Source organism: Castor canadensis, chromosome 13, assembly GCF_047511655.1.
Source record: "Castor canadensis chromosome 13, mCasCan1.hap1v2, whole genome shotgun sequence".
NCBI lineage: Eukaryota > Metazoa > Chordata > Mammalia > Rodentia > Castoridae > Castor > Castor canadensis.
The window spans coordinates 10496739-10524102 of NC_133398.1; the positions used below are offsets into that span (position 1 = coordinate 10496739).

At 37.7% G+C, this 27364-nt stretch overlaps 2 protein-coding genes across 10 annotated transcripts in view; both read left to right on the forward strand.

Moving 5' to 3' along the window:
• Positions 1-10439, forward strand: part of Scai (suppressor of cancer cell invasion) — a 138223-nt gene extending 127784 nt beyond the window's left edge. For 3 of the 5 annotated variants that reach the window (XM_074053215.1, XM_074053216.1, XM_074053217.1), the window contains 3 exons: positions 486-659; positions 848-948; positions 4368-10439. In XM_074053215.1, the coding sequence (XP_073909316.1) occupies positions 486-659; positions 848-948; positions 4368-4514 (422 nt within the window). In that variant the 3' untranslated portion in view covers positions 4515-10439. Of the gene's footprint in view, positions 1-485; positions 660-847; positions 949-4367 lie in introns of those variants that run through there. The other 2 variants (XR_012440789.1, XM_074053218.1) reach the window with 2 other exon arrangements.
• Positions 10440-15123: 4684 nt separating this feature from the next.
• The window catches only part of Golga1 (golgin A1), a 59230-nt gene continuing 46989 nt past the window's right edge, over positions 15124-27364 (forward strand). For 2 of the 5 annotated variants that reach the window (XM_020159251.2, XM_020159248.2), the window contains exons 1-6: positions 15178-15366; positions 16022-16071; positions 16927-17206; positions 22811-22901; positions 25200-25274; positions 26181-26278. In XM_020159251.2, the coding sequence (XP_020014840.2) occupies positions 17072-17206; positions 22811-22901; positions 25200-25274; positions 26181-26278 (399 nt within the window). In that variant the 5' untranslated portion in view covers positions 15178-15366; positions 16022-16071; positions 16927-17071. Of the gene's footprint in view, positions 15367-16021; positions 16072-16926; positions 17207-22810; positions 22902-25199; positions 25275-26180; positions 26279-27364 lie in introns of all 5 variants that reach the window. The other 3 variants (XM_020159249.2, XM_020159250.2, XM_074053214.1) reach the window with 3 other exon arrangements.

The window sequence follows — 27364 nt, forward strand, 5'->3', positions numbered from 1 at the left end:
GTACAGAATTCAGTCGTAAGAGGATTAGGAATCTCAGTAGTCATGTAAATGGTAATGAAGATCATGGGCATCAGTGAGATGAGCAACATGTAGGGCCAAAAGGAAGAAAACATTGATATTTAAGGTTTAGGCAGAGAAAGACCAACTAAAAAAAACTAAAAGAATGCAAAAGATTGCAAAGGTAGTGTTCAGAGAATTCTATCATGCATAGTTCAAGACTCAATACTCAGTGCCATATTGTGATGGATTTGAGGGTTAAAAATAGTAAGGAATGTATTTTTCATTTCTCTTGAGTTTTATAAGGCTGTATTTTAAGTTTGTTCAGCGGAAGGCAATATGCCTCAAGTATGTTTTTGTTGTGTTGCGATATAATGGTATAGCTTTAATTTTATGCATCATCAGTATATTAAAATATTCCTCATACATTGTTTCTCTTGTCTTTTACAAAACTGTTGTCTATATATGTAACATGTTTGTTGTTACAGATCAATCTCAACGAGGTAGCCTCTTCACTCTCTTTCTGAACAATCCTCTAATGGCCTTCCTGTTTGTCTCTGGATTGTCAAGCATGCGTAGAGGCCTATGGGAAAAGTGTCAAGAATATCTTCGAAAAATCAACCGTGATATTGCCCAGCTACTGACTCATTCACGTTCAATAGGTACCCTGAACTGCACACATAACAAAATGTAGTAATGGCTTAAAATGATGACCCACTTTAAATTGCTCTGATTTTTAAAGGTATTTGTCCCAGGCAGGAAAGTCGAGAAAGGCTTTCCTGAACTTCTCCTGTTGAAGTGCAATTTCCACTTAAGCCTCTTTGTACTGTCACCTTTCTCCTCTTTGCAGATCAGGCATTTCTCCAGTTTTTTGGAGATGAATTTCTTCGCTTGCTTCTCACAAGATTTATCTTCTGTTCAGCCACCATGAGGATGCACAAGATTTTTCGGGTAGGCAAAGAATATTATTAAAGACCGATTTTAGGGCAGGAAGCATAGCTAGGGGAAAGAGCCCTGCCTAGCAAGACTGAGTTTACCATTGTATTTATTTAAGAACCATATTTTATATTTTACTTGCATTAAATAAAATTTAAATAGCTTCAAATTAACATTTAGAAATATGCACAGAAGTCTTTACTTCCATTTCTTGCATAGGGAGCAGGAAATATTTCTCCTTTTTTTTTACCCCCACTTCTCCTACTTTATCCTGTCATACTAAAATAAATGCTTGCTAAAGCTTCTTTAAAAAAAATAATAAATATGACAATATGAAGGTTGGCAACATTTCTGGGCATGGTGGCACATATCTATAGCTCTCAGGAGGCTAAGCAGAGGGTCAAATTTGAGGCCAGTCTGGGATACAGAGCCACAGACACCCTGTCTCAAAAGCACAAAACACACAAAACGAATCAAAAGATTAATAGTATTTAAGACATATCCAAGTACCTCCCGTCACATTTAAGAAAAACATTTTCATTGTCTTTCAGGCCCTCTGGGTCTTCCCTGATCCGTCTCTTTCTCAAATGAAATTGACATCCTGAATTTTACCATTATTTACTTTTGGTTGTTTTGTCACATATATTTGTATTTTTACCCAACATAGGGATGTATCCATATTGCTTCTTTTCAACCAATATTATGTTCCTGGAAGCTAGGGATGTAGCTCCATGGTGCCTGGCATGCATAGCACCCTGGCTTCAAACATTATATCCTAAGATTGGGCCTGTTGATGATTATAGCTTCTTTCTTTCATTTTGACTGCATAATATGAGACATTTTTTGACTATGTGTCACACGTTACTATCCACTTTATAGATAATGAACATTTGAATTGCTTCCAGGTTTCTATTGTTGTATAAAAGAGTCACTGAGATTTCTTATATCAGTTTCCTGGTGCATATATATGTTTTTCTTTGGGGAGCATACCTACCAGTGGAATTGCACTGTCAGAGGATATAAGCATATTTATTTAACTTTCTAGGCAATGCCAAACTGTTTTCCAAGTGAGTCCTTCAGCTCACCCTCACACTAACAGCATATAGGAATTGCTACACTTGGACTCCCGCCAACAGTTGCTGCTGTCATACTTAATGTTATGCGTGAGTGTGGTGGTGGTGAAGTAGTGGATTCTGGGGCTTTAGTTCTGGTTCCCAGCATTGCTATTGAGCTTGAGCAACTTCTTATACATGTTATCCTGTGTCCTCTTTGTGAAGAGTATGTTTCAAGTCTTTTCCTTGGCTTCACAGTTCATTTTGTTCTCTGTTTCTTTCTGTGTATTCACCACCTACACAGCACTGTTCATTGAGGTTTTCAAAATGTTAGCCATTGTATTTTTCACATTATAAGTAACATTCAGTTCTTTTTCAAATATTCCTGAACATTTCAAAATGTCTTTTGCAACTTTGAGTCTCAAAATGTTCCATCTTTTTTTGTCTTGTTTTGTTGAGATCTGGGACTCACTAGGTAGCCAGGTTGGCCTTGAACTCTCCATCTCCATCCTCATAACTCAGCCTCCCAAGTGCTGGAATTACAGGCGTATACCACTTTGCTTGGCCTTCACCTCCCTTTTGTTATAATGTTTTTAAATGTAAGAGTTGTGTACCCACATGCATGCACCCATCCCATTCTGGTATTTCTATCTTACGTATTTGTCAATTAATCCATCCCTCCTTCCTTTCATCAGTGCATCTCGAACAGCAGACATCAATACACTTTACCCATAAACACTTCATTGTGCATATATATATATCTTTATATCTCTTTTTGGACTTATTTTTTTTTTTTTGACACAGGGTCTTGCTATGCAGCCCAGGCTGGCCTTAAACTCTAATCTTCTACCTCAGCCCCTCTATTGCTGGGATTACAGGTGTGTACCACCATGCCTGGCTGCTTATATCTTTTTTTAATAAAAATTATATATATGCAGTGTAATGCACAAAACTGAAGTGTACTATTTGGTGAGTTTTGAGGAGACATAGTCTTATGTAACTCAAACCTCTATCAAATTAAACAGCAGAATGATTCCAGAATCTTCTCTTCATACCCCTTTTCTAGTGAGTTGCCCACCCATTACCTCATAAACAACCATTTAACTTTTTTCACTATAAATTAATTATGTCTATTCATGAATTTAAATCACATGGTATGAACTCTTTTGTGAATCTTTGACCAAGCATGTTGTTCTTGAGATTCATCCATATTGATTCATTTATCAGTAGCTTGGTTTTTTGTTTATTTGCAGTACTGGGTTTGAACTCAGGGCCTCACTCTTGCTAAGCAGGGTAAGCTGTACCACTTGAGCCACACCATCAGCCCTACTTTTTTTTTTTTTAAGTTTCAAACATTACATTTTTGTGACTCCTCATAGTACTTGGTTTAGTAAAATCAAAACCTTATTGAATATCTTTGTGATGTGTAGTAAGTGAACCCTATAGGCATAGAGTTAGAAGTGACGTTTGAATATATGATTTGTTCAGTGAGATACAAAAGGGGTACCTTCTAAATGTGTGGCAAAACTATAGTCTATTAAAATTATCAAATCTCTTTGCTAATAATAGCTTTAAAGTCTCATCTATTTTCATGGTTTCAATATTTTATCTTCATGAATATTATATCACTTTATATAAACTGTTCAAATCTGTGTGTGTGTGTGTGTGTGTGTGTGTGTGTAGTTCTGGGGACTTTGAACACATTAAGCAAGTGCTCTAACACTGACTTATACACGCCCCCCCTCCCCCCACCCCACTATAAATCTGTTATTTGAAATGCAGCCCTGAATTTTCAAATTCTGGTTACAGGGAAGTCCTATCTGTATCGTTCTATTATCTCAAATAAAATATGCTTAAAACCTGAAGTTTTTATACTATCCACAAATTAACCCCTTTGCCTCATTTTTTCTCTCAGTAGCTCCCAACTTCTGTCAAGTTATCTATTTATTTCTAAAATGTTACTCAATTTTAACACTTCCCTGTACTATAATTAGTTACTAAGGCTCATTAACTTTAATGTTTCTCTTCTCTTCCCTTCAATTTGATTTCCACTAGAACATCTATTCTTTCAGTTAGAGAAATTGTTGTTAATTCAATGTGCTAATATCTCCTCTCCATCAGAAAGAATTATGTGGCTTCTAGGTGACAAGAGTGTATACCTAGCAATGATAGACCTTAGTTACTAAATAAATGTATTAGGTTGAACCATATGAAGTTGTCATTTTTAGAGGTCAGAATGGTCAAATTTTAATAATTCAATGCATTCAGCAAATACATTAATAAAAATAATAGCAATATCAAGGAGAAAGTAAATTTTAAGTTACTCATTAATTTTCTTCCATTAGACTATAACATTTGAATTTTCTCTTCTTTTCCTACCAGGAAACACGAAATTATCCAGAATCTTACCCCCAACTGCCAAGAGATGAAACAGTGGAGAATCCTCATCTTCAGAAGCACATTCTGGAATTAGCATCCATTCTGGATGTTCGAAACGTCTTCTTTGAGAGTACCATAGATGACTATTAAGACAAAAACACTTGTTGAAAGAATTTTCATTTTCCACGATTTTAAATGGTGCAGTTTTCTAATGTGATGACAGACACACAGTGTGTTACTTAGTTTTTATTTTTAATTTAGGATCACCATTTTAAAAACAAAAAAAAAAAGTTTAAACTTTTAGGGTAACTTTTAAAATGCAGTCTTTCAAGTCTTTTAAAATCTCAATCTTGGAATTTTTATTTTTTTGGTTTTGACATACAGATACTTCCAGCATCCAATCATAGAGTCAGATAGTCACTATTCTCACTCTGAGAAGAATAAAGTGTTTATTTTTGCATAAATGAGGAGAATCCAACATACTTATTCTTGGAACTTAAATGTCTGGATTTGGAAAATGTATAATTGTTCAAGATGATGAAACAGGCCAGCATGGACTACTGAAAATCAAGAACATTCTTTCATATTTCTTTTCATTCCAAGTTAGTAGGTAGCACGATGACAGTTTTTTTCTTTTTTTTTTTTTTTTTGCGGTACTGGGATTTGAACTCAAGGCCTACACCTTGAGCCACTCCACCAGCCCTTATTTGTGAAGGGTTCTTTCGAGATAGGGTCTTGCAAACTACTTACCTGGGCTGGCTTTGAACCGTGATCCTCTTGATCTTTGCCTCCTGAGTAGCTAGGGGATTACAAGTGTGAACCACCAGCACCCAGCTATAATGACAGTTCTTGAAGTCATTGAATTCCTGTTAAAACTGTCAAAATTTCAGAAACTGTTCTAAGATTAATCTGCATCTGAAAGCTAAATCTTTAATTGGAACTTGATGATATAATACTTGGAATGTGTGAATCCTGGGTTATGACATTTGTTTGCGTATTTCATTATCTTGTAGTCTTTGAATGCTGGAAATCGAAAAGGAAATAACTTTTAAATACTTCAGTCAACAACAACAACAACAAAAAAAAACAGGTTGTGGTTAATGTCTGCAGTGGGAATTATACCTAAACTCTTCGTTTCTCAGATCAGGTTTAAAAACCAGATTGACGTCTGGTGTATTTGGGACAGTTTCTAGTCTTTTTGCCTAGTTTACATTAATGAGACTTCAAAGTTAAAGTATTTTTAATGTTGATTGAGGGTAACTCGGTGTTAAGAAAATAAAATGTAAGTTGATTTTGCATTGACAATTTGGGAATAAGATTTCATAAAACTCCCAGTATTTAGTTGTTTTTTATATTCATGAACAAGTCTTCTATTATTTTAAGCAGGGCTCTCAGTTATAATATAAAGACTTTTGTGTTTTACTCCCTTTCACCTCCAATTTCATAGGCACCGTATAAAGGTTCTCCCCCCGACCCCTTTGGGCTGCACAGCATTCAAGTTCAGAAATGTGTTAATCAGAAGTCCTTCTACGTAACTTTCTATATGGAGTCACATTCTACCTCTGGCAGTCCCAGGAGAAATGAAGGGATTATTCTTTGTATGTCTCTAGGGAAATTTTACTATGGCGTTATTTCTGGCCTAGAGAATCAGTTGGGTATAAATTATGCCATACCTGTTCCAACTTGCTCATTTTTCATCTAATATCAAATTATTATTCTTAAATTTAGGAACTTTTGTGTGTTTCATTTACTTTTTAAAAACCCTTATTATTTTCTTTTTTTTTTTTTTTCAGACTGTTTCAAAAACCTTGGGAAAAGTTACTGTGGAAAGAGATTTCTTTTGCCTGTGGCTTTTTCATTTTCAAATGGATTGCTTCCCTTTTTGTCAGTACCTTGATTCCATAGTTCTCCTTCCTTTCTTAACAGTGTTCACCTGGACTGCAGCAATAGACAGTCATTAGTTGTCTGGCCACTTGTCCCAGTTGCTTTGAAGTTCTGTGCCATTTATCCTCCTCTGTACCCACATTTTTCTGTTCTCTGATGTTGAAAATAGTACTTCTTGTCCTTTGCTTTATCCTTACCTACTAAGCATAGAAATCACTGGCCTGAGGACTAGGAGACCTGAGTTCTAATCCTGACTTTCCTAGTGACTAGAATGACGCCCTTTGACAGGTGTCTTCATGTCTCCGCTTCTTAATATTGTCCTCTGTAACGTGGAGTGGTTGACCCAAGGTCCTTCCCAACTCTATGATTCTACAGTTTGGACTAATGGCTTCAAGCATACTGACTTTCCTACCCTTGCACTGGGAAAACTCATTTCTGTGTTTTTAGCATATACAGCATTCTTTTCTAGATCATGTTTACTAATACTCTGTTTAAGAAAATATCTAGGTCCCCTCAGCTGTTTTAGATACTAGTTCAGAGAGAGGTGGTCTTAAAGAAATTAGAGCCCAGAGCCTTGTGCATGCTAGGCAAATGCTCTACCACTGATCTATATCCTCAGCCCTTCAGTCCACTTTAGGTCTTTAACTACCAGGAAGAAATCACACTGCTGTCAGCTCATAATCTAACTTTCCATTGTGATGTTTTAATCATGAGAGCTCAAAAAAAAAAAAAAAATGGAATTGGCACATCTGTAGTCCAAACACTGAGGAGGCTGAGGGAGAAGGATCACAAGTTCTAGACCAGCCTGAACTACATAGCAAGACCATGTCTCAAAATATATATAATGTGAACTCAGGACATCTTGATTCTTCAAAGAGAGCAAAACTGTGCCAGAAAATACTAACCTGTCTTACTCATGCCTTCAAAAAATGTTTATTGCACAACCACTATGCTTGATACTTTCCTAGGGGCACTGGTGAAGCAAGCAAAGTAGATCCATAAATCCTCTTCTTTGGAGTCAGGGTGTCTCAGAGGTAGAGCACTTGCCTAGCATGTGCAAGGCCCAGTGCTCCATCTGTAGCACCACAAAAAAAAAAAAAAAAAAAGTCCTTGGCTTGGTCTGGGCACAGTGGTGCTTTTCTATAATCCCAGCATTGGGAAGGCAGAGTATTGCCAGTTTGAGGCCAGTCTCAGCCTCAAAGAAAATAAAAATAAAGTAAAACAAACTGTAAGCATAAGTAATTAAATTTATCTTAAGGCTGGGCATCATGGTTCAGGCTTGCAGTCCAGACACAGAGAGGTTTGTAGTTCAAAACCAGCCAGGTAAAAAGTTAGTGAGACCCTATCTCAACAAGCCGAGTGGTAGTGCACCTTCCAGACACACGAGAGGCATAGGTAAAAGAGCATAGTCCAAGACCAGCCTGAGCAAAAATTAAAACCCTGCCTGAAAAATAACTAAAAAGGCTCAAAAAGGGCTCAGGGTGTGGCTTAAGTGGTACAGGACCTGCCTATCAAGCACAAAGCCCTCATTCCAAACTCTGTACTGCCAAAAAAACCTACATTAGAAAATGGCTAAGCAGGATACAGAAAGCATCTAGCACTGAAAGAGAGAGCTCTTGTTTGGTTTTTGAGATAGGGTAGGCATCATTGTGAAAGTCACATTTGCACAAACACTATGTCTTGTCTTTACTTTACTTTTTATTATGAAAGTTGTAAACACTGAAGTGTTTGATGTCCCCTTCTTGTAGCTCTTACCCAGATTCTATATTTTTTTAGGCATTACTTTAATCAAGGGAAAAGAAGGACAATCACCCAATGGGTCAGTATGACATTGGCAAAGAATTTTGTGTTTTATTTGCTTATTACCCCCTCTTTATAAATATTAAAAAATATAAGTCCTATTTATTTAATTTTAGAATTCATAAATGTTTGAATATTGGAATTCAAAACCAAGCACAGCAATGGGAAACAGATTTTTGTTTTCAGATTGTACAAACTCACCCTGGAGATTCTGATTCAGCCTCTGGTCTCTTAGGAATCATTGTAAACAAATTAGGAAGCATAAAATTGCAAGAGCTCAACTACATACAAAATGAAGATTTTCTCTTACCCTTGTATTTCTGAAGTTGATAAAGCAACCATCTTCTTTTAAAGAAGAGAAAGCTGAGACCTAAAAAAAATTATCTGGTTCTGGCAGAGTGGCTCAAGCACTAGAGTGCCTGCCTAGCAAGTGTGATGTCCTGAGTTCAAACCCCAGTACCACCAAAAAAAAAAAATTATAAAAAACTATCTGGTTATTCATAGGGATGAAGCTAGAACTAAAACTCAGATCTCCTGGTCTCGGCTCAGTCCTCAGTAGCTGAGACTTCTTTCTGTAATGAACAAGAAAGGAATTATTAAGCATTTATATTTTGGCACAAAAGATTATGGTAATTTTTTTCACTAAATCAAATATTGAGACTGTGAATCAGCTCTACCAGGCTTTTATCAATTATAAAATCATATTTTTCCTTTGATTTGTCAGAATATATTCTTTCTGTGTGTGTTTTCCTCCTAGAAAGGTGCTCTCAAAACCTCTCAAAGCACAGAATTTATTGTGCCCTTTACATTTTCAACCAAGTTGAAATGTTTCAAGATTATAAAAACAAAGTACAATTCAGTTGTGTTTGAGCTTTTCCTGGTATAGGGTCTGGGTTCCTACTCCTTTTGTTTATTTTGTGCAATAGAATTTCCTGAAACAGAATCGATGGTGATTTTACTGTATTTAATTGAGATAAGGGGAAAAATGACAATTCAGATTTATATACCAACTATGGATTTTTCTTTAAAACATCCTTCTCCAAGTTTAATCTCTGACCTGTGTGAGTTAGTAACTTTCTGTCTCTGAGAGGTATTTTCCAGCCCATTGGAAAATCTTGTAGCTATCCATGGAGACTTATAATCAGCCTTATATCCAGAGAACATACAGAGTAGTATGGTAAGGTGCCAAGGTCTGCAAACTTGGCCACTGCCTGTAATTCAGAATCAAATGCCCGCTGTATATGAGTAAAAGATTTAATGTCAATATTGAATGCCTTGAGTCTCCTAGTAATATTTTGAGTGTTTATGTTCCTTTGTGTTTATTTGGAGAATATAAAGAGTATTTACATTGAGGGCTCTTTTTTGACCTTATTTATTTTACATTCTTATTTTTAATAGCATGTGTATATTTTTGTGATATTAAATGCAATCTCTGTATACTTTTTGTATATATGTAAATATATTTGTAAATATCTTGGTATGCACTGATGCAGTATGTGTATATTACATACCCATACCCATTGTGGGCTGAATTTATTTAAGTTCTGTGAGGACATCCTAGTGGCATTTTTCATGCCACTGTAGTTAGGTTGTGACTGGATCTCATCCACAGGCCTCTATTTTGAGGGGCTTGTGTTGGGATAAAATGGACTCATTTAGGGCTGGAACGATGGCTCAAATGGTAGAGCACCTGCCTCCCAAGTGCAAAATCCTGAGTTCAAACTCCAGTACTGACCAAAAAAAAAAAAAAAAATGGGCTCATTTGGAGTTGAAATTAGAACATAAAGATCTTACAGAAAGCTGAATGTTCTTAGCTTTAAAACATCTGCTAACTTCCACTTAATTTGGTGATAAGTTAATGATATAAAACTGAAAAACCCAAGTATGTGAAACTGAGACACCAGCAGATTCTTAAGTTGTTTTGTTCCCTTATTTTCTTGACCCATATTTGAGGATTGTTACTGAGTAGTAAATTACTTATATTGGGACTAAAGCAGCTATGGGGGAAAATTACTTTGATCACATTTTAAAATAGATAGGAAATGTCCTTTAGGTTAGAGAAAATAGTTCCTAGTTGTCATTTGACACTCAGTTTTTATTTTGGAATCATTTTTTTCATCAACATGCCTTGCTTTATATGACTCTCTGTGAGGCAGAAAAGAGGGGCATTAGCTAAGGAGGCCTAACCTAAGTGGGGTTAAGTGGGTTAATATGGAGCTGCTGCTGTAGATTTGCAGCACCTGTGATTAATTTAGTCCTGCCTTGGCATTTCCAATTACAGATTTTTCTTACTGGAATTGCATTACAAAGATGAATGCTCTTTCAAGAGAGGACTGCTGAAGGAAAAAAAAAAGATGAGCGTGCTCACCGGAGAAAATGCCTCCAGTGAGCGCAGTGCCTCAGTTGTATTTTTGAGTCTCTATGAGACCACTTCTGTTCTGCAGTTTGACTATATATTCACACATAATGGTGAGTTCTTAATATTAGGAGCATGGTATGTTTTTAAAATTTGGGCTTTCAAACCTCTACCAAGGATTGTAGGGTTGAGAAGGATAAGGTTGTAGAAACTCTGTGCAGTGCCAACTTGTGAACCTGTAGGACCTTGCAGAGTATCAGTGTTTGGTTACTCTTGTCTTCAACTGACATGCCTGTTTGCAAGAATAAAGATGCAAGTACAAGAGATGTTTAATGTGTACTTCAATACATTCACTGCAGAAATTAAGTAGAGGTTGTTTTTGCATGATAAATACAACTGCAAAGCAACTTTTTACCCCATTCTTGAGAAGATTAAATCTGTCTTCAACATTAAATTAAAATAGGGATATTAGTTCAGTTTTTCCACCCCAAAAATGTTGCACTTGCATCCTCACATTTTTAGTAAGACAGCCAGCTATTCATAACACCTTTGAAGTATAGTATTAAATTTAAAATCACTGTAGCCTTTTTCCTGAATAAATACTAACATGTAGTAATGTATTATTTCTGAGAAATCATTGAAAAAAAATGCTCATAGGGTCTGATGTCTTGTGTTAGCAACCAAATTATATTTTTGCAGTTGGTGAGTGATATTATTTTAAATTAATGGAACTGACTCAGTCTCACATGAACATTAATTTGAGAAAAAAAGCAACAGAGGTATAGTAGGTAGCTGGGCTGAGTGGAACACACCTGAGGGAGGCTGAGGCAAGAGAATCCCAAGTTCAAGGCCTGCCTCAGCTACATAGTAAGTCCATGTCTCAACAAAAAGTTCAGTAAATAAGACTGTGGCTATGACCTCTGACCCCAGCCAGTAACTGTAGAGTAAGATAGGAATTGCTGAGAAAAGCAAGCCCTTTCCCCTCATTATTACACACTGGCATGCTACACCTATTAGTGCTGTGTCTCCCGGTTTTTCCTGGACACAGGGCCAGTTTACTTAAAAAAGAAAACCAAAAACAAAAGGTGATTCCTCTTTCTTAAACTAGAATTTCAAAACATAATAATATACTTTGTCACAGCTTCACTGAGTTTTGAACATAAGAATGTTAATTTAAACATGCCCTGTATTTAAGAAAAAATAGTTGGTGTATGAATGGACTTAATCACCTATTGACAGGAGGGTACCAGGACAATGTAGGTGATACGAACTTAAGTAAAGATAAATGTGTTAAGTGTAACTAACCTGTTGAGTGCCATAGAAATATTTTCTTTGGAATTCTGTAAATATGAATGTTTTTGTAAGCTACAATTGTATTTTTCACTTATTAGTTTGGTGTAATATTGACTTTTGAGAAGATTTTCATTATTATATAACATCACTTAGTCACTGATTGAAGCACCATTTCTTGATTTTAAAATATTTTTATTCATTTATTTTGTGGGTCTTAATACTACAATTATTCCTTAAAGTAGTTACTACTATGCTAAGCAGTGTGATTTTATTTTTTTTAAACGATAGATTCAGAGGGGTTTTTTGGTTTTGTTTTGTTAACAGTGAGTTTACCAATTCACTTAATCAAGCCTGAAGTTGGTCATGGAACAGACTACAAATTGGGTATTTTTCCTAAGTGGACAATTCCAGTCTATATCTTAAGACAATCATCTTTTTAGATGTAGTATTCTTTAGAGATTGGTAACGTCAGGTTTCAGATTTTTACGTTTCTGTAAGCTTATGAAATGAAAATTGAGTTATTTCACTTTTAGAGTGAAATAAGTTATGGCTCACCTTATAGATCTGCAGTGAAAGGTAAAGTCTTATATGTATCATTACTATTTTTTTCTCATTTGAAACGGTTATGAATATCCACTTTTCCTGATTCAAAACTTGAGATTTGTAAACGTTACAATTTGAACCATAAGTTTCCTTAAACATCAAGCTGGTATGTATAATTATTATAAAATGGGAAATGATAATATATGATAACCCCCAAGTAAATATTTCTAAACCACACAGAAATAACCACTATTTTTTTCAAGATCTTATTCCCACTCTCCTTTATATGCTGTGTATTGTGAAGTATTAAAAATCTTCAGGCAAAAATTACAGTGTTGTAGTACAGTAAGAATTTTTGTTATTCCTTAAAGAATTGCTTTTTTTAAAACTCTGTTTATTGTATCATCATTAAATTGCCTTCTGTAATTCAGTAAAATATTTTATTGCTTAATTTTTGTGGCTTTTTATAGTTTTCTGGATGCATTCCTTTTGCCCCCTAGACCATATCACTGATTTCCAACTTTTTGAAAAATTTGTTTATAATAAATCTTGCTGTTTGACGATCAAGGAGTCCTGTGTTTAGGATTCTTCCAGTTGCAGTAGAAAGGTCTAACATAGATAATAGGAAATGCAGATACAGTGTCCTGACATTTTCTTACTAGAGCTTATGAGTGAAGGAATTTTCATTGTGTAGCATCAGTATAAATAGTGCTTGCATTAATTATTGAATCAGATGGAACAGTTATAAGACATTTTTTACTTTCCTCTAAACATTATTGTAATTTCTTGGGCTGGAGGAACGGCTCAAGTGGTAGAACACCTGCTTAGCAAATATGAGGCCCTGAGTTCAAACGCAAGTACCAAACACAAAAAAATAATTTCAAACCACTTTATTATTTTACTCTGTGCAGTTTCCACCATAAGGTTGAATATACCTTTTCTTTACTCAAAGTATCATTAAAGGTAATCAAATAGGAATTATAAAAAAAATTTGGATTTTTTTTCCCTGCAAATACTAGTGAATGTGTTGTCTACAATATAAATATTAGGCAGAAATGCACTTTGTCAAAATCATAGCAGAAGTTACATTTGGAGGATACAATTACTTGATTTTCTAGTGGTGTGACATTTTAAAAAACTGCTTGTCTAACTGAAATGTTATAGAATTGTAACATTATAGGGATTATAGAGTTATATATTTAGCTCTCCTTTAGAGATGGAAGCACAAAAATTTTCATGTAACAATTCTTATCCAAGTGCTGCTAATCTGTTGTGCAAATTAAAGCTATTTGGTTGCCTATGTAGCTCCTCACAAATCACTGTAATCCCTGAAATGTAGTCTTGTTCATTTGTATTAAAATTTGGGTATTGTCAATTAATACTTTAGAACAAAATCCATCAACTCAGCTCTGTTAGCAAACGTTCAGATTCATTAGTTTTTGTATGACTTACCAGTAGAATAAACTAATGACTAAGGGGGAAATTATATTGTCCATATTATTTGACTTGAACATTTGTGGTTGATGTGTAAAAGTTTTGTCTGTTGTTTCTAAATTGCTTAAGCCATACATTCTTTTTAACAAGAATTGTTTTTGTTTTGTTCCTTTCCAGCAGCCTTTTTTTGGCTTTGTTACAGTTAATACTTCATAGATCTTGGAAATTGAGAAGTTCTCGAAACATCACTTTTGGCTGTTGTGTATGTAATTTGTCATAAAAGATAGCAAACCTTTCGCTACTTCACTAAACGAATTTCAGAGTAAACACTGTGATTCTGCAAAGCAGATTCTGTAGGCTTTCAACAATTTTTTTCTTGTTATACAGTGCCTACCACCTAGGGCACTTAAATATTACTAGAGGATGGAAAGTTAAACGTTGTTTTGATGTTTATTAAATAAGATTAGAGAATATTTGATTTTGTTTTGTCAGTGTATTAGAGAAATTTTTGCATTGATAAATGTTCTTTAGGAATGTGACTACATTCATCGGGTGTGAACTCCTGTAAATGAATTTTGTATCTTGAATCCACGTATAAAGTGTATCATCAATATAAAAATAAACATTATTTGCTTAAAGTTTGGAGTACTTCAGAATCATTGACAGCTTGGGAGCTAAACTGTCAGGGTTACTTCTTTCAGGGGTTGTGGACTTGTGCTTCTTCTACATTTCTTCGTCCTAGTTTGGCCTTTGCCCTGCCTGAGCCTGGTGGTCACACTGGGAGGAAGGGCTGCAGACCGGCGGATGTGGGTAGGAGCTGCAGCTCCTCTAACGTGGACAGCCTGGTCTGGCGCTGGGGATCCGGAAGCCTGACAGGCTATTAAACCTGCACCATAAACAGGGCAGTTTTTTCCTTTGGACTTCAATCTGTCATCAAGAGGCTGCCCATTGGTGTCGGTGAAGTTAAAGTAGTGTTTTTAAGTCATAATGCCAGTGTGCAGGCTGTATCAAGGCTAAGGTTCCGCAAACTAATCTGGCAACTCTGCATCATGAGTGTACTAGGTTGCCCTACAAATCGGGTCAGATGCAAGAGTTCAAACACAGGGAGCAAGGGGCCAGGTGTAGATTTAGGAGCCACAGGCTTCCCGGAATCACCTGCCACAGTGACGAGGTGGCTACGCAGGGTACAGCCGGACGGGAACGCGGGTCCAGGCCACCGCCAGACGCGGGGCTCCTCCCACTCATCCTGCTCCGCGCCACCCTCTCCGCAAAAGGTTAAGGTGAAGGTTTGGCAACCCAGTCGTCATTGCAGGTCTGAGCTCGCTGACGTGGCAAGCTGGCCCGGGGCAGCGGCAGCGCCCGCGCCGGGCAGCAGCCGAGGCCCAACAACCCACGGAGACTCGGACGGGCGCGGCGGAGTCGCGCACGGAGCGCATGCGCGCAGACGCCACGCCCATCCGCGCGGCCACTTCCGGAGCGCTGAGGGACGTGCTGTTCCGGGTCGCTGCTCGCTCACCGGCCTGGTGACGCGGGCCGGCGCTCACGAGAGGCCACGGAGGCGGGGCTTTGCCGGCTGCCCCGAGAGCCGCAGGTGTGCGGGCCGGGGGTCAGGGGACGAGAGCAGGCCCCGGTTCTCCCGGTGCCTTCGGTCTGTCCACAAAGCGGTCTGGACAGGCTCGTCCAAGACCCAAGGTGGGGGGCGGTACCAGGGTGCTGAAAGGGATAGGGCAGGGGCGGAGGTGGGCCGCCCTGGCCTGGGAGTCTCACGCTTAGAGAGTGCGGGGTTCCTCCCTGCGCTACCTTAGCTAAGTCACCCCACACTGGGGCTCAGTTTCCCTGCTGTCAAATAGAGGTGTTGGACCCCCTCCCTTCTTTAACAGTCCAAAGCAAGGGCGTGGCTGGAGGGAGCCTGAGGGAGTGGGATGCCCACCGTGCGGTGGCAGGCACCTGGACGTTAGGCATCTGGTACTCAACTTTACCGTCCTTTTTCTCAGGGACTATCTTAGTGAGAAGCAAGGCACCCCAAGGTCTGGCCAGGTAAACAGTGTCAGAACCTACTGAGAAATAAACACTAGCTCTGGGATACCTTAATCTTATTCAAATTATGAATCGCAGTGAACTATTCTATTCGTTATTCATGTAAATGAATCTCTCAGGCAAATCACAACTTTTTCATAAGACACCAGAGTAAGTGAGGGTATCCCACGGAGAGCTGTTCAAACGACAAGTTTTCTCCCTCCCCTCCCTTTACTCCTTCCTCTCTCCACTTCCTCCACTTCTCTCCCCCACTCTATATTTTGATCTTGAACTTGAAATATCCAGCTCATTTTATCTTTGTCTCATGCAGGGCAGAATGCTTTGAACTCCAGGCTGTTTGAAATCTAGTAGATAAGCCAGGTGAGTGAATGGTTTACAAACATTAAAGGTAAAGTTCTTGAAGAATTTTACTGACATAATCTGAAATGGTAAGAAGTCATCTGTAGACCTTAGAGCAGAGATGAGGTATCCTCCACAAAACATGGAAAGTTAAGACTGGAACCAGAATGTTAATGTTGTGTTGATCATTGGGGGAGGGGGGATGTGTTTGGAATCTCATGTTAAATAACATGTAAAACATTGTCAAGAAAAGAAATTGTGATTTGAGGTAATTTTATCAAACTCAATGAAGACCAGTCACACAGCATTTCCAGGAAAAGTTAAACGGTATCTCATACCTATATAATATAGTTGTCTGATGTGCCTGCTTTTTTTTTTTTTCCTGCTGGAATTGCAAACTAATAATTCTGGACCATTACAATGTCATATTGAGTTACATATGTTTGTGCCTTTGACTTAAAAAGAGAGACAGACACTCAGTCCTGGTTACATTTATTGGGAGAAGAATTCAAAAGCATTCAGACATGATTATGTAGTGTCAATGTAGAAAATTTTATTAAACATCATAACCAATGTAGTATGATAAAAACTAAAACAAAACATTGAAACCTATGAGTCAGAGAGTTTTAAGTTCAAATACCAGCCCTGCCACTTAGCCATACAGTCTTTGGCAGATTACTTCACCACCTTCAGACTGGATTTCCTCATCTGTATATGCACCTGAGTGCTTTTTAAATGTTTAGTAATTGTGTTCTATTGTGTTTTATATATTGAAGTTATGAAACTTACTTTTGAAACCTGAGGCTTAACATAACAACTCAGATGTAAAATCTTGCCAGTGCTTGACTTAGAGCTATCTCTTTATCTGATTTATAGATTCTGTGTTGCCATAAGCCCTTGGTTCACATTTTAATTGGGAATGCAGCTAGCTTGGATGTGAAACTTTTTAGGCACCTGTGTCTGAATCCCACTGAGGACTACCAGGAGCTGGTCATCTGTGCAGGATAACCACAGGGCAAAAATGTTTGCAAAACTAAAGAAGAAAATTGCAGAAGAGACTGCTGTTGCTCAGAGGCCAGGAGGTGCTACTAGGATCCCACGGTCTGTGAGCAAGGAATCGGTAGCCTCTATGGGAGCTGACTCAGGAGATGACTTTGTAAGTATCTTCTCTGGCTTTGAATATTTTGGTGCAGTCTCAACATATTTTTTAAATAATACTGCAGGGAATCCTTCCAATAAATGTTTTTAAATTGCACAATTGTATCGTACCTTTTGTAGTTAATAGTAGACTCTGCATGTCTGATTCTTCATTTGGAGGAGCTTCTTTTTAGTGTTTGGCTTGTCATATTAATTTTTTTCCTTTCACAGCACTGGGATTTGAACTAAGGGCCTCACGCTCGCTAGACAGGTGCTCTTTCCGCTTGAGCTACTCCACCAGCCTGAGACTTGTTAGTATTAAAGTAGTCTGTTTTTTTTCTTTTTTCTTATTTTTCTGTGAGTCCTTTTCCATATTCTGTATATTGTCCTCTTGCACTGTTTTTCATTCTGTGTAAACTTGTGCATCTTCTTTTACATTTCATCTATTTAAAAGGCCTGGACTTGTTTTGCTTACAGGCACATATACTTTAAGTTATTGTTACTTAACAAGGTCTATGAATTGTGATTTGAGGTTAGCCAGAGTGCAGTTTTATTGGAAAAGTTGATGGAAAGATAGCACTGATAACAAAAATTACCTTTAGAAACACAAAGTACTTTTGGGTTTAGTAAGATTTCAAGAAATGAGAATAATGCTATATTAGGGAAGTAACATGCTTCATGATTAAAATGTGTCTTTGGCATATGACAGAATCTCTATAAGTTAGATGATGTTTTAAGATGATTTATAATGCTTGATATATATATATAAAGGAAGGTATATAATGTATATGTAAAGTATGAAGCAGGTTCAATTCTTAGCACTGAAAAAAAATCCTAAAACATACTGTATATGTAAAGTATAATCTGCCACCCATCCAAAGAAATACAATGTTATCGATATTGTTGAAGCCACTTATATCTGCTTTCCAAATTCCTCTCCCACATTCTTCCAAATTATATGATTATCATTCCCTTGTTTATCGTTCTCTTTAAATATCTTAACAGATATGTATGTAGACATAAATAATTTATTATTTAACACTGTTCATCTTTCAACTTTTTAAGAATGATATGCCATAGTCTTCTTGGACTTACTTTTTTTAATTCAACATGTTTCCAAAATGCATCTGTGTTGTGTGAAGCTATGGTTCAATTTTTTTTACTGTTATACAAGATTCCAGCATTTGAAAAGGCCATAATTTATCTGTCCTCTCCTAATGATAACATTTGAGTTGTTTCCATGGTCAGATGAATCTCTGACTGCTCTCTCCTATTGCCTGAATCTGATCAGATCACATGTGGAGTAATAAGATGACAAGATCTAGATATAATTGGCTTCCATATCTAACAGGAAATGTAAGTGGGTATTTAATCACCAGGCTGAAGAATATAGTAGTTTTAATGCTGAATTCTGCAGTAGAAAGACCAGCTTTCCTTTCAGGGTGACATTCCTAATGAAATCTGTCATCTAGAATGTGTTCCAGACACTGAGATTCACCTGAATTCAGAGAATAATTTGCTTTGAGACTTCACGAGTAACTTATTTGAACACATATATATATTTATTCTGATCTTCACTTTCTGCCCCTAGACCCTTATATCCACTTTTATATATTACTCCAAATAGATGCCTTCCCTGTGGCATCTCAATTTCTAAATGAACCAAATTGAATTCAGTAACTCCACCTCCCAGTGCGCATCTTCATTATCAAGAATCACCAGCAGAAGCCATGGAGGCTTTTTAGACTCTTCCCTCCTTTCATTTCTTAGTGCTTAATCAACAAATTGTTGACTAAGCTTCTGTTTCCCAAATGTCTCTCAAATGTACCTCCTACTCCATGTACTAGTGCATTTACTAATACTTCCATTTTATTTCAGGCTGCTTTTCTTTCTTGGACAAACATGGTAGCCTATCTGGGTTTCCTGCTTCTAATAGCTCCCCAGATGATCCTTCTGAAGGATCATCTTTCAGTGCTTAAACCTTGGTGCTTCCTCATCATCTTCAGGACAGAGTGCAAACTTGTTATTGCAGCACAATAGAAAAGTGTCATGGTCTTGTCACAGCTTGCCTGCGCAACCTCGTCTCATTCAGCTTTCCTACACTCTACACTGGAGCCAGTTTGAATTTATACTGAACTTCCTGGAATGGACCACATCGCATCCTGCTTGCAAACGTTTGCCTGTGCTGCTTACTCTCTCTGAAATGTCTTCTGTCTTTCCTGTTCACCTCTGGCAGATTTGTGGATCCCTCAACTCAGCTCACATGTTACTTACAGGACTCTCCCATGACTTTGCCCCTCTTGTAGCCCCCGCCCTTACTCCTGTCTGATTTTGGTGCCTTCTGCTTTCTCTGTAATAGCATCTATTTTATTGCAGGGTAGTGATGATTTGCTTGTTAGTCCCTCCCACTAAACTGGAAGCTCTATGAAAAACAATAAAGCAAAGCCCTTTAGAAGTTAAGACAAAGCCTAGTGCTAGTGGCTCATGCCTGTAATCCTAGCTACTTGGGAGGCTGAGATTGGGGAGATTGTCGTTCAAGGCCAGCCTGGGCAAATACTTCACGAGACTCCATCTTAAAATAACCAGGGCAAAATGGACTGGAAGCATGGCTATAGCAGTAGAGGGCCTGCTTTGCAAGAGTGAAACCCTGAGTTCAAACCCCAGTCCCAGCAATGGTCCTAGATGTGTTCTCTGCTACATCATTATTGGGTACTTTAGGCAAGTTCTTTCACTTTTCTATGCCTTAATGTCCACAGTGATAAAGCAGAGATAGGAGTCATATCTGTCTTTATTAAAAGTAAGTGTGTTAGTGTCCCCAAATCATACCTAAGTTCAATTATTTGCTAAAAGGACTCACAGAACTTCACTCACTGCCATTACTTATTAGAGTGAAAGGATGCAAAGTACAGTCAGCAAAGGAAAAAGGCACATGGGCCAAAGCTTGGAGGAAACCAGGCACAAGCTCAACTCCTATGCAGTTGCACAGGATGTGCTTAATTCCCCCAGCACTGGGCTGTGACAACACATGTAACATGTCTGCTGGGGAAACTTATTAGAAACTTAGTGTCCAGCATTTTTACTGGACACTGGTGGTGTAGATATCTGCCTAATATGTACCAAAATTCCAGACTCCAGAAGGAAAGGAGGTGTTCAGTGAGAATCATGTTTATGCATAAACTGTTTAGGCACAATCATCTGTTCTTACCAGGAATTACGGGAACCCTCCTCAAATCTTAAATTCCCAGATGCCATCCAAGGGCACCTTTCAAAACCTTTTGAGGAATAGCAGTCTCAGGCCCACAATGTTCACTGTTTTATTTTTTTATTGTAAATAAAGAACTTAGCACAGTATCCAGGTTCTAGTAAGGATGTCATAATTATTTTCTGCTGCTGCTGCTCCTGCAGTTGTTTTAAGGAGGGCCTCTTTGTTTCACCACTACTCCTAATGCTTAGCAGAAGGCTGAGACCTAGGATATCTCACACACAATAACAATCGTAACAACAGCTATGGTCTGATGTATTTCCCCCCACAATTCACTTATGTGGAGGTATTAGGAGATGGATCCTTTGGGTGGACTCCTTAGGTCATGAGTCAGGAGCCCTTGTGATTGGAATTAGTAACCTTATAAAAGAGGCTCCAGAGCACTGCCTTTCCCCTTCCATCATGGAAGGGCACAACTAAAAGATGCCATCTTTGAACCAGAAAGTGGGCCCTCACTAGACAGGGAGCCTGCTGGGACCTGGATCTTGGATTCCCAGACTCCAGAACTATGAGAGATAAATTTCTGTGGTTTATAAGCTATCTACCTTATACTATTTTTGTTATACCAGCCTGAACAAACTGACAACTAGTAATAGATAACACTATCTATTTACAAAATTAAAACTAATTTTGTGTCAGGTTCTGTTCTGTGGATTTGACAAGTTCCAATTTACTTAAGCCTCCCAGCTCTGTTAAACAGAGTATATTTACTATCAGTGTACAGATGAGGGAGGCAGTGCACAGGGAAGAGGAGTAATTAGCTCAGATTCTCACAGCTTTTAAGTGGTAAGGCTGGGACTTGAGCCCAGATCTTAGGACTCCAGAGACTCTCCTTTTCCCTGTCCTCTGTACTGACTCTCAATAAATGTTAGATGGGCAAGTGGCTGAAGAAGTAAATATTTGAAGTGAACCATGAATTATTCAGCCACCTTAAAAAGCATTTTGGGGCTAAAATAGCAAAACATGATTAAAGACTGGGTATTAGTAGTATTTTAAATTTTGTTATTAATGGTATTGTACATATGTAAAAAATGTCCTTGTTCTTTAGAAGTGTTTATCAAAGTATTTATGATGAAAAGTCATGATATCTGTTATTTTAACTATAGCAAAATAAGAATTGATGAGGTGGGACTGGTAGAGTGACTCAAGTAGTAGAACACCTGCCTAACAAGCGTAAAACCCTGAATTCAAACCCCAGTACCACCAAAAAAAAAAAGAGACAAATATGAGAACAAAAACATCTATAAAAGTAAACAGAGGTGAGTGCTGTAATCCTAGGTACTTGAGAAGCTGAAGTCAGAGGATCGCAGTTTGAGACCATCCGAGGCAAATAGTTTGGCTATCCCATCTCTAAAATAACCAGAACAAAATGGACTGGAGGTGTGGCTCAAGCAATAGAATGACTGCTTTGCAAGCAGAAAGCCCTAAGTTCAAATCTCAGTACCACCAAAAAAAAAAAAAAATCAGAACAAAAATGGACTGGAGATATAGCTCAAGCAGTAGAAGCATCTACTTTGCAAGCATGAAGCCCTGAGTTCAAAACCTAGTCCCCCCCCCCATAAAAAGTAGATGGAGAATGTTCATTAAGCCATTTTCCCTACTTCTCTGTATTTTGATAAGTTTTATTAAAAAAAAAAGTAAAAAGAAGCCAGGCATGGTGGTGCATACCTATAATCCTAGCACTCAGAAGGCAGAGGCAGGAGGATCACCAACCTGAGCTACATAGCAAGACCCTATCTCAAAAGAAAAAGAAAAAAGATTTTTTTAAGTCAGTGATTTTGTAGCAATAGCAAGTAGTACCCAAAGTAATACTAATACCTGCAAGTTTTTAAATAATCTTGATTATTGGAGAAAAGAGATGCCTTAATAATACAGTGAATATTGAGTGCATATTTTCTGTGAAAGCCTTCAGTGCATTTTAGAAGTTTAAGTTGGCATTCCTTTGTTTTGTAGGTGAGGATAGAAAGCTTTACCAATATCAGGATAGATTCTAAGTCATAGACAAGACTCTTGTTGAAGAACCCTCTGCGTTTCTCCTATGAGATAGTGATTTTTTTTTGTATTATGTACTAGTATAATATGATCTTAGTGGATTTGCTTACTGCCATTCCAGTAGCATGCACATACACTTATTGATCTGTTTTGTATCTCATCGCTCCTTCACATTATAGAGGGATTTAGGGCTACTTCTAATTTCCAGGTAGAAGAGCTGGGGTCAGTTACGTTAACAAACTTCTTAGTGGTCACAATCAAAGTGGAACCAATGGAAATAAGAATTGTTGCTTTCTGGATAGTTCTTCAGTCTCACACTGCTGGAAATGCAGGTGTCAATGTGACCTCTTCTTCCATCTGTTTCAACAGGCTTCCGATGGAAGCAGCTCCAGAGAAGATCTTTCATCCCAACTTCTGAGAAGAAATGAACAGATACGGAAGTTAGAGGCCAGGCTTTCGGGTATGTCTAAGAAATCAAATGGCAAACACTAGGAGACTTGCCTCACTTGACCCTCTTGTCCAATCAAATAGTCTTACAGAATAACTTTATAGTTATTTTAACATAACATTTTGATCTTCTCAGTCAGAAAGGAGCAATCTGTACCCCCCACGTTCCCTTACTTTTTTAGTTTACTGAATAATGTAAATAAAACCTGAACTTGAAACTTTGTTTAAAAAAAAAAAAAAAATCTCATTTTTCTGCTCCTGAGGTTTCTAGCCATGGATACAAAAGGCATTAAAAATTTTATGTGGAGGCTGGGCATGGTAGTTCATGCCTGTAATTCCAGCATTTGGGAAACTAAGGCAGAAGGATCATGAGTTCCAGACCAGTCTGTGCTGTCCAGTCTTAAACTCACTAGCAAGAATCTCTCAAGAAAAAAAACAGCAATAACTAAAAAAGCATGTATAGAATGTATTTGACCACCTTCCACCATTAGCATAATTACTTTCAGGGGGACAGAGATAGGTAGGGAATATGTCTTTAGGCAATGGCCAACTAGTGCTGGGTTCATCAGCTACAGAGGAGGTTTGGTGCCTGGTTGCCACTTCCTCTTGCTCATGTCATCTGTGCCAGTGTTATTCTGGGTCTTTGGGCTACTTTTCAGTGATATTCCTCACTTCGACACTTGCTTCTAAAGAAGCTGTAACTCTCATTACATCTCCATGTTCAGTACAATTTACACAATCTCCATTATCACATTTGTGATAGAATTGTGAGTTTCTACTAGCAGATACATTTTGACAGCTTCATCCTGTGAATGAATGGTCCATGGCTTCTGTGTCTCTTTTTGTCCCTTGGCCTTATGCCCATTTTAATGAAGTGAAAGCAGTAAACCAAAATTTCTCAAATTATATGTGAAATATTTGCATTTGTGTAGCTATCAAAAGTTCATAACTTAGTCCAACTATCAGTTAATCATTTTCTTCCCCATTGTTACCTTATTAGTCCTAGCAAGGTTAAGGTCACACAAGTAATAAATGGTAGAGCTGTGATCCAAACTGAGATCTTAATGCTGGAGTCCATACTCTTAATTACAGTGTGCTTTAAGCTCTGTTGTTACTATCTTGTCACTTCTACCCATAAATGATGTACCTTCCCTAAAACAGAATGGAGAGGCTGCCAGAATGGCTTAAGTGGTAGAGTGCCTGCCTAGCAAGCATGAGGCCCTGAGTTCAAACTCTAGTACCAAAAAACAAAAGAAAAGAAAAAAACAGAATGGAGAATAGTTGGGCTTGGCTTATGATAGAGAGGGGACAGAGAAGAGACTTAATATTTATGGAGCCCCCTTAACATCCTAGATATTGTCCTACAGACTTAGTATGAATAACAATAATAACAAGAACAACTACATTTTAATGAGCACTGTGTTCCAAATACTTAAAGCATATAAAATACTTTATCTAATGCATCCTTTGAAGTAGGTACAATTAGTATCATCAGTTAATATATGAATAAAGTAATAGTCAGTATCATTAGTTTATTTAAAGTCCCCACTTAAGACTGACAGAGTTGGGATTTGACTTCTGCTTCCTTTTTCACTGTACTATATTGTTTGGCCACCTAGGTAATTCTGACTTTGACCTTTGGTAGGGCATATGTAAATCAGTTCCTGGGTAAAAAGGGAGCTCACTTGTCTAGAGATTTAAGTATCTATACCATAAAGGTAGTAATAACTAAGGGGTTTTCTCTTGCCCTAACCACTGTTCTTCGAGTTCCCCTAATCTGTTCTCCTACTAAGACCAAAAGGGGAACAGAATGCTGAGATTTAAAACTGGAGGTGTGGCTCAAATGGTAGAACCACCTTCCTAGCAAGCACAAGACCCTGAGTTCAAACCCTAGAACCACACAAAAAAGCTAATGAGACTAGGGATACAACTCCATGGTAAAGCACTTGCCCAATATGTGCAAAGCCCTAAATTTAATTCCCAGTACTACCGAAACTAAGTAATGAAATGATACTGTGTTTTTCATAGCAGGGCATTTCTTATGACCAGGCTCAGCCTAATTCTTGTTTTCTATGAAGGCTAAACAAATCTGCCTATTTGTATCCACTGTTTAGACCATGGATAGTTTGTACTATACCTGTTTGCCTGTGTCATTCATTGTTAATGGGAGGCTGTCTGCCTAGCTTTCCTTAACAGGACTGGTTTTCAGGTTGAGAAAGTCATCATCATTTTCACTCATTTTTTTGTTTAATTAACTTCCTTTCCTGATGTTTGTCCATTCCTGGTATGTGCGTCATCCTCCTCACCCAAGACTATGCTGAACAGGTCCGAAACTTGCAGAAGATAAAAGAGAAGCTTGAAATTGCATTAGAAAAACATCAGGATTGTACGTATTTTTTCCTGCTTTTTTCAATCTTTCCAGGCTTTAGCTTTTGAAATGAAACAATAATATATCATTAAATTTGTCCTTCATCAAAACTCATATCTTTATTTTATAGTGTTCTTCTTAATCAGGTTGATAAGACTTTTGTCAGACATTTATGAAGTATAAACTCATGTTTATGTTGCTTTGTGGGCATGCTTCTTAGGAGGGGGTCATTATGTTTGTCATCTTGTCTCTATCCAGCTGACCAACTTATTGGCTGCACTTCAGTTTTAGTAAAATCTAGTACCTGACCCTTGGGTCTAGACTAGGAGATGATTGTAACCCTAACTACTACTACTGTCTTGAGTAATGGGGTAAAACTCTTGTTACTGCTCCCCCCAACAAGAGAATATCTAAATCAGGTGTGCTCCTTTTGATACTATCCAAAAAAAAGATGCTAATGCAAGTACAAAGCTATTTTTCTGTAGATATAAACTAAAAAAAATTTTAAGTAAACTAGAGGACAGTTTTAGTTTTTCTTTGTTTCAATTTTCGATTTTGTTTTCAATTCTGATGAAGGGATAATAGCTGTTACTTAGTAGCAGCATTGGTGTTTTCTGGCAACCTGCCTGAAGTGTTTTGTTGTGTACCATTTAAAAAGTTACCTTTTGATATCTTCCTCAGTGTGTATGCTTCACTACTACAGAAAATAAAAACAAGGACCCTAATAAGCAAATGAAACTGTAGTCTATGACCAAGGCCAATTCTGGGAAGTTGAGATGGAGCAGGTTTTTCACAGTCTCGTAATCCACTTACGTGACTTTGGCTTTTTTCATTTGGTGACATTTGCAAAGTAATCCCATGGGCTGTTTGTCAGACTGTTTCTGAAGTATTTCCCTATCTCAAATAGAGCCTCTTTGTTAACAGCTTCCATGCGGAAATTTCAAGAGCAGAATGAGACATTCCAAGCCAACAGAGCCAAAATGGCAGAAGGACTGGCTTTGGCATTAGCCAGAAAGGACCAGGTATTTATATGTGGCACTGCCCAAGACTGGTGGAAAGAGTTCATATAGTGACGTGACTTCAAAAATCATGATATAAGCCAAGCACCAGTGGCTCACGCCTATAATCCTAGCTTCTCAGGAGGCAGAGATCAGGAGGATCATGGTTCAAAGCCAGCCCAGGCAAATAATTCTCAAGACCCTATCTCAAAAAAAAAAAAAATCAAAACCATCACTAAAAAGTGCTGGTGGAGTGGTTCAAGATGTAGAGCCTGAGTTCAAGCCCTAGTACCACAAAAAAAATAAAATAAAAAATAAGTTTATTTGGTAGAAATAATACTTGGTAGAAAGTATTTACAACCTAGGAGAAATAAATGATATACAAGTTCTTCAAGGTTTCATTTGACCTGTCTTTTAAAGTCAAACTTGACAGTTTTAATTACGAAATGTGTATAGAATGTGAGCGTATCATTCTCTGGATCTGGGTGACTTTGTAGAGGAGGGAAGTAGCACTCTATAACCTCCTGGTGAGCTCCAAAATAAGGGAAAAGGTCTCTGCCCCTTAAAAGCCTGCCTCCAACTCTAGATCCCCAGATATTTGCCTCTAATGATGAAGATGGGGTCACACTAGTCAGAATGTGCACGGTCTTCCAGTCTCCATCCCTGAGTGTCCTCAAGTCCAGCCCACTTGACAGAGGGGAGATTCTGAATTTCTCCAGAACCAAACACTGAGAGATGCTAGGAATGGCAACAAGAAAGGAAAATAATGCTACTACTGGCTATTATAATAATTATGAAGTATATTTTGTTTTAAATTTGAAACAAGCATCAGTGTTTCATAATAATAATCTTGATGTATTACAAGTTAATTTATTAGGCTTCATTTAAGAAAATGTGTAATTACATTTGTACATGGAATCAATGCTAGGAATCTCCCTGTATAGCTATCCTTATCTCAACTAGCAAAAAATGCTTTGTCTTTCTTATTATTGTTTATACTCTCTCTTCAACAAAATTAGAGATAAGGGCAGAACAGTTTCTGCCTGGAAGCAAGGGAGGGAGGGGGGGGGGCCGGAGGAGGAGGGGGAGAAATGGCCCAAACATTGTATG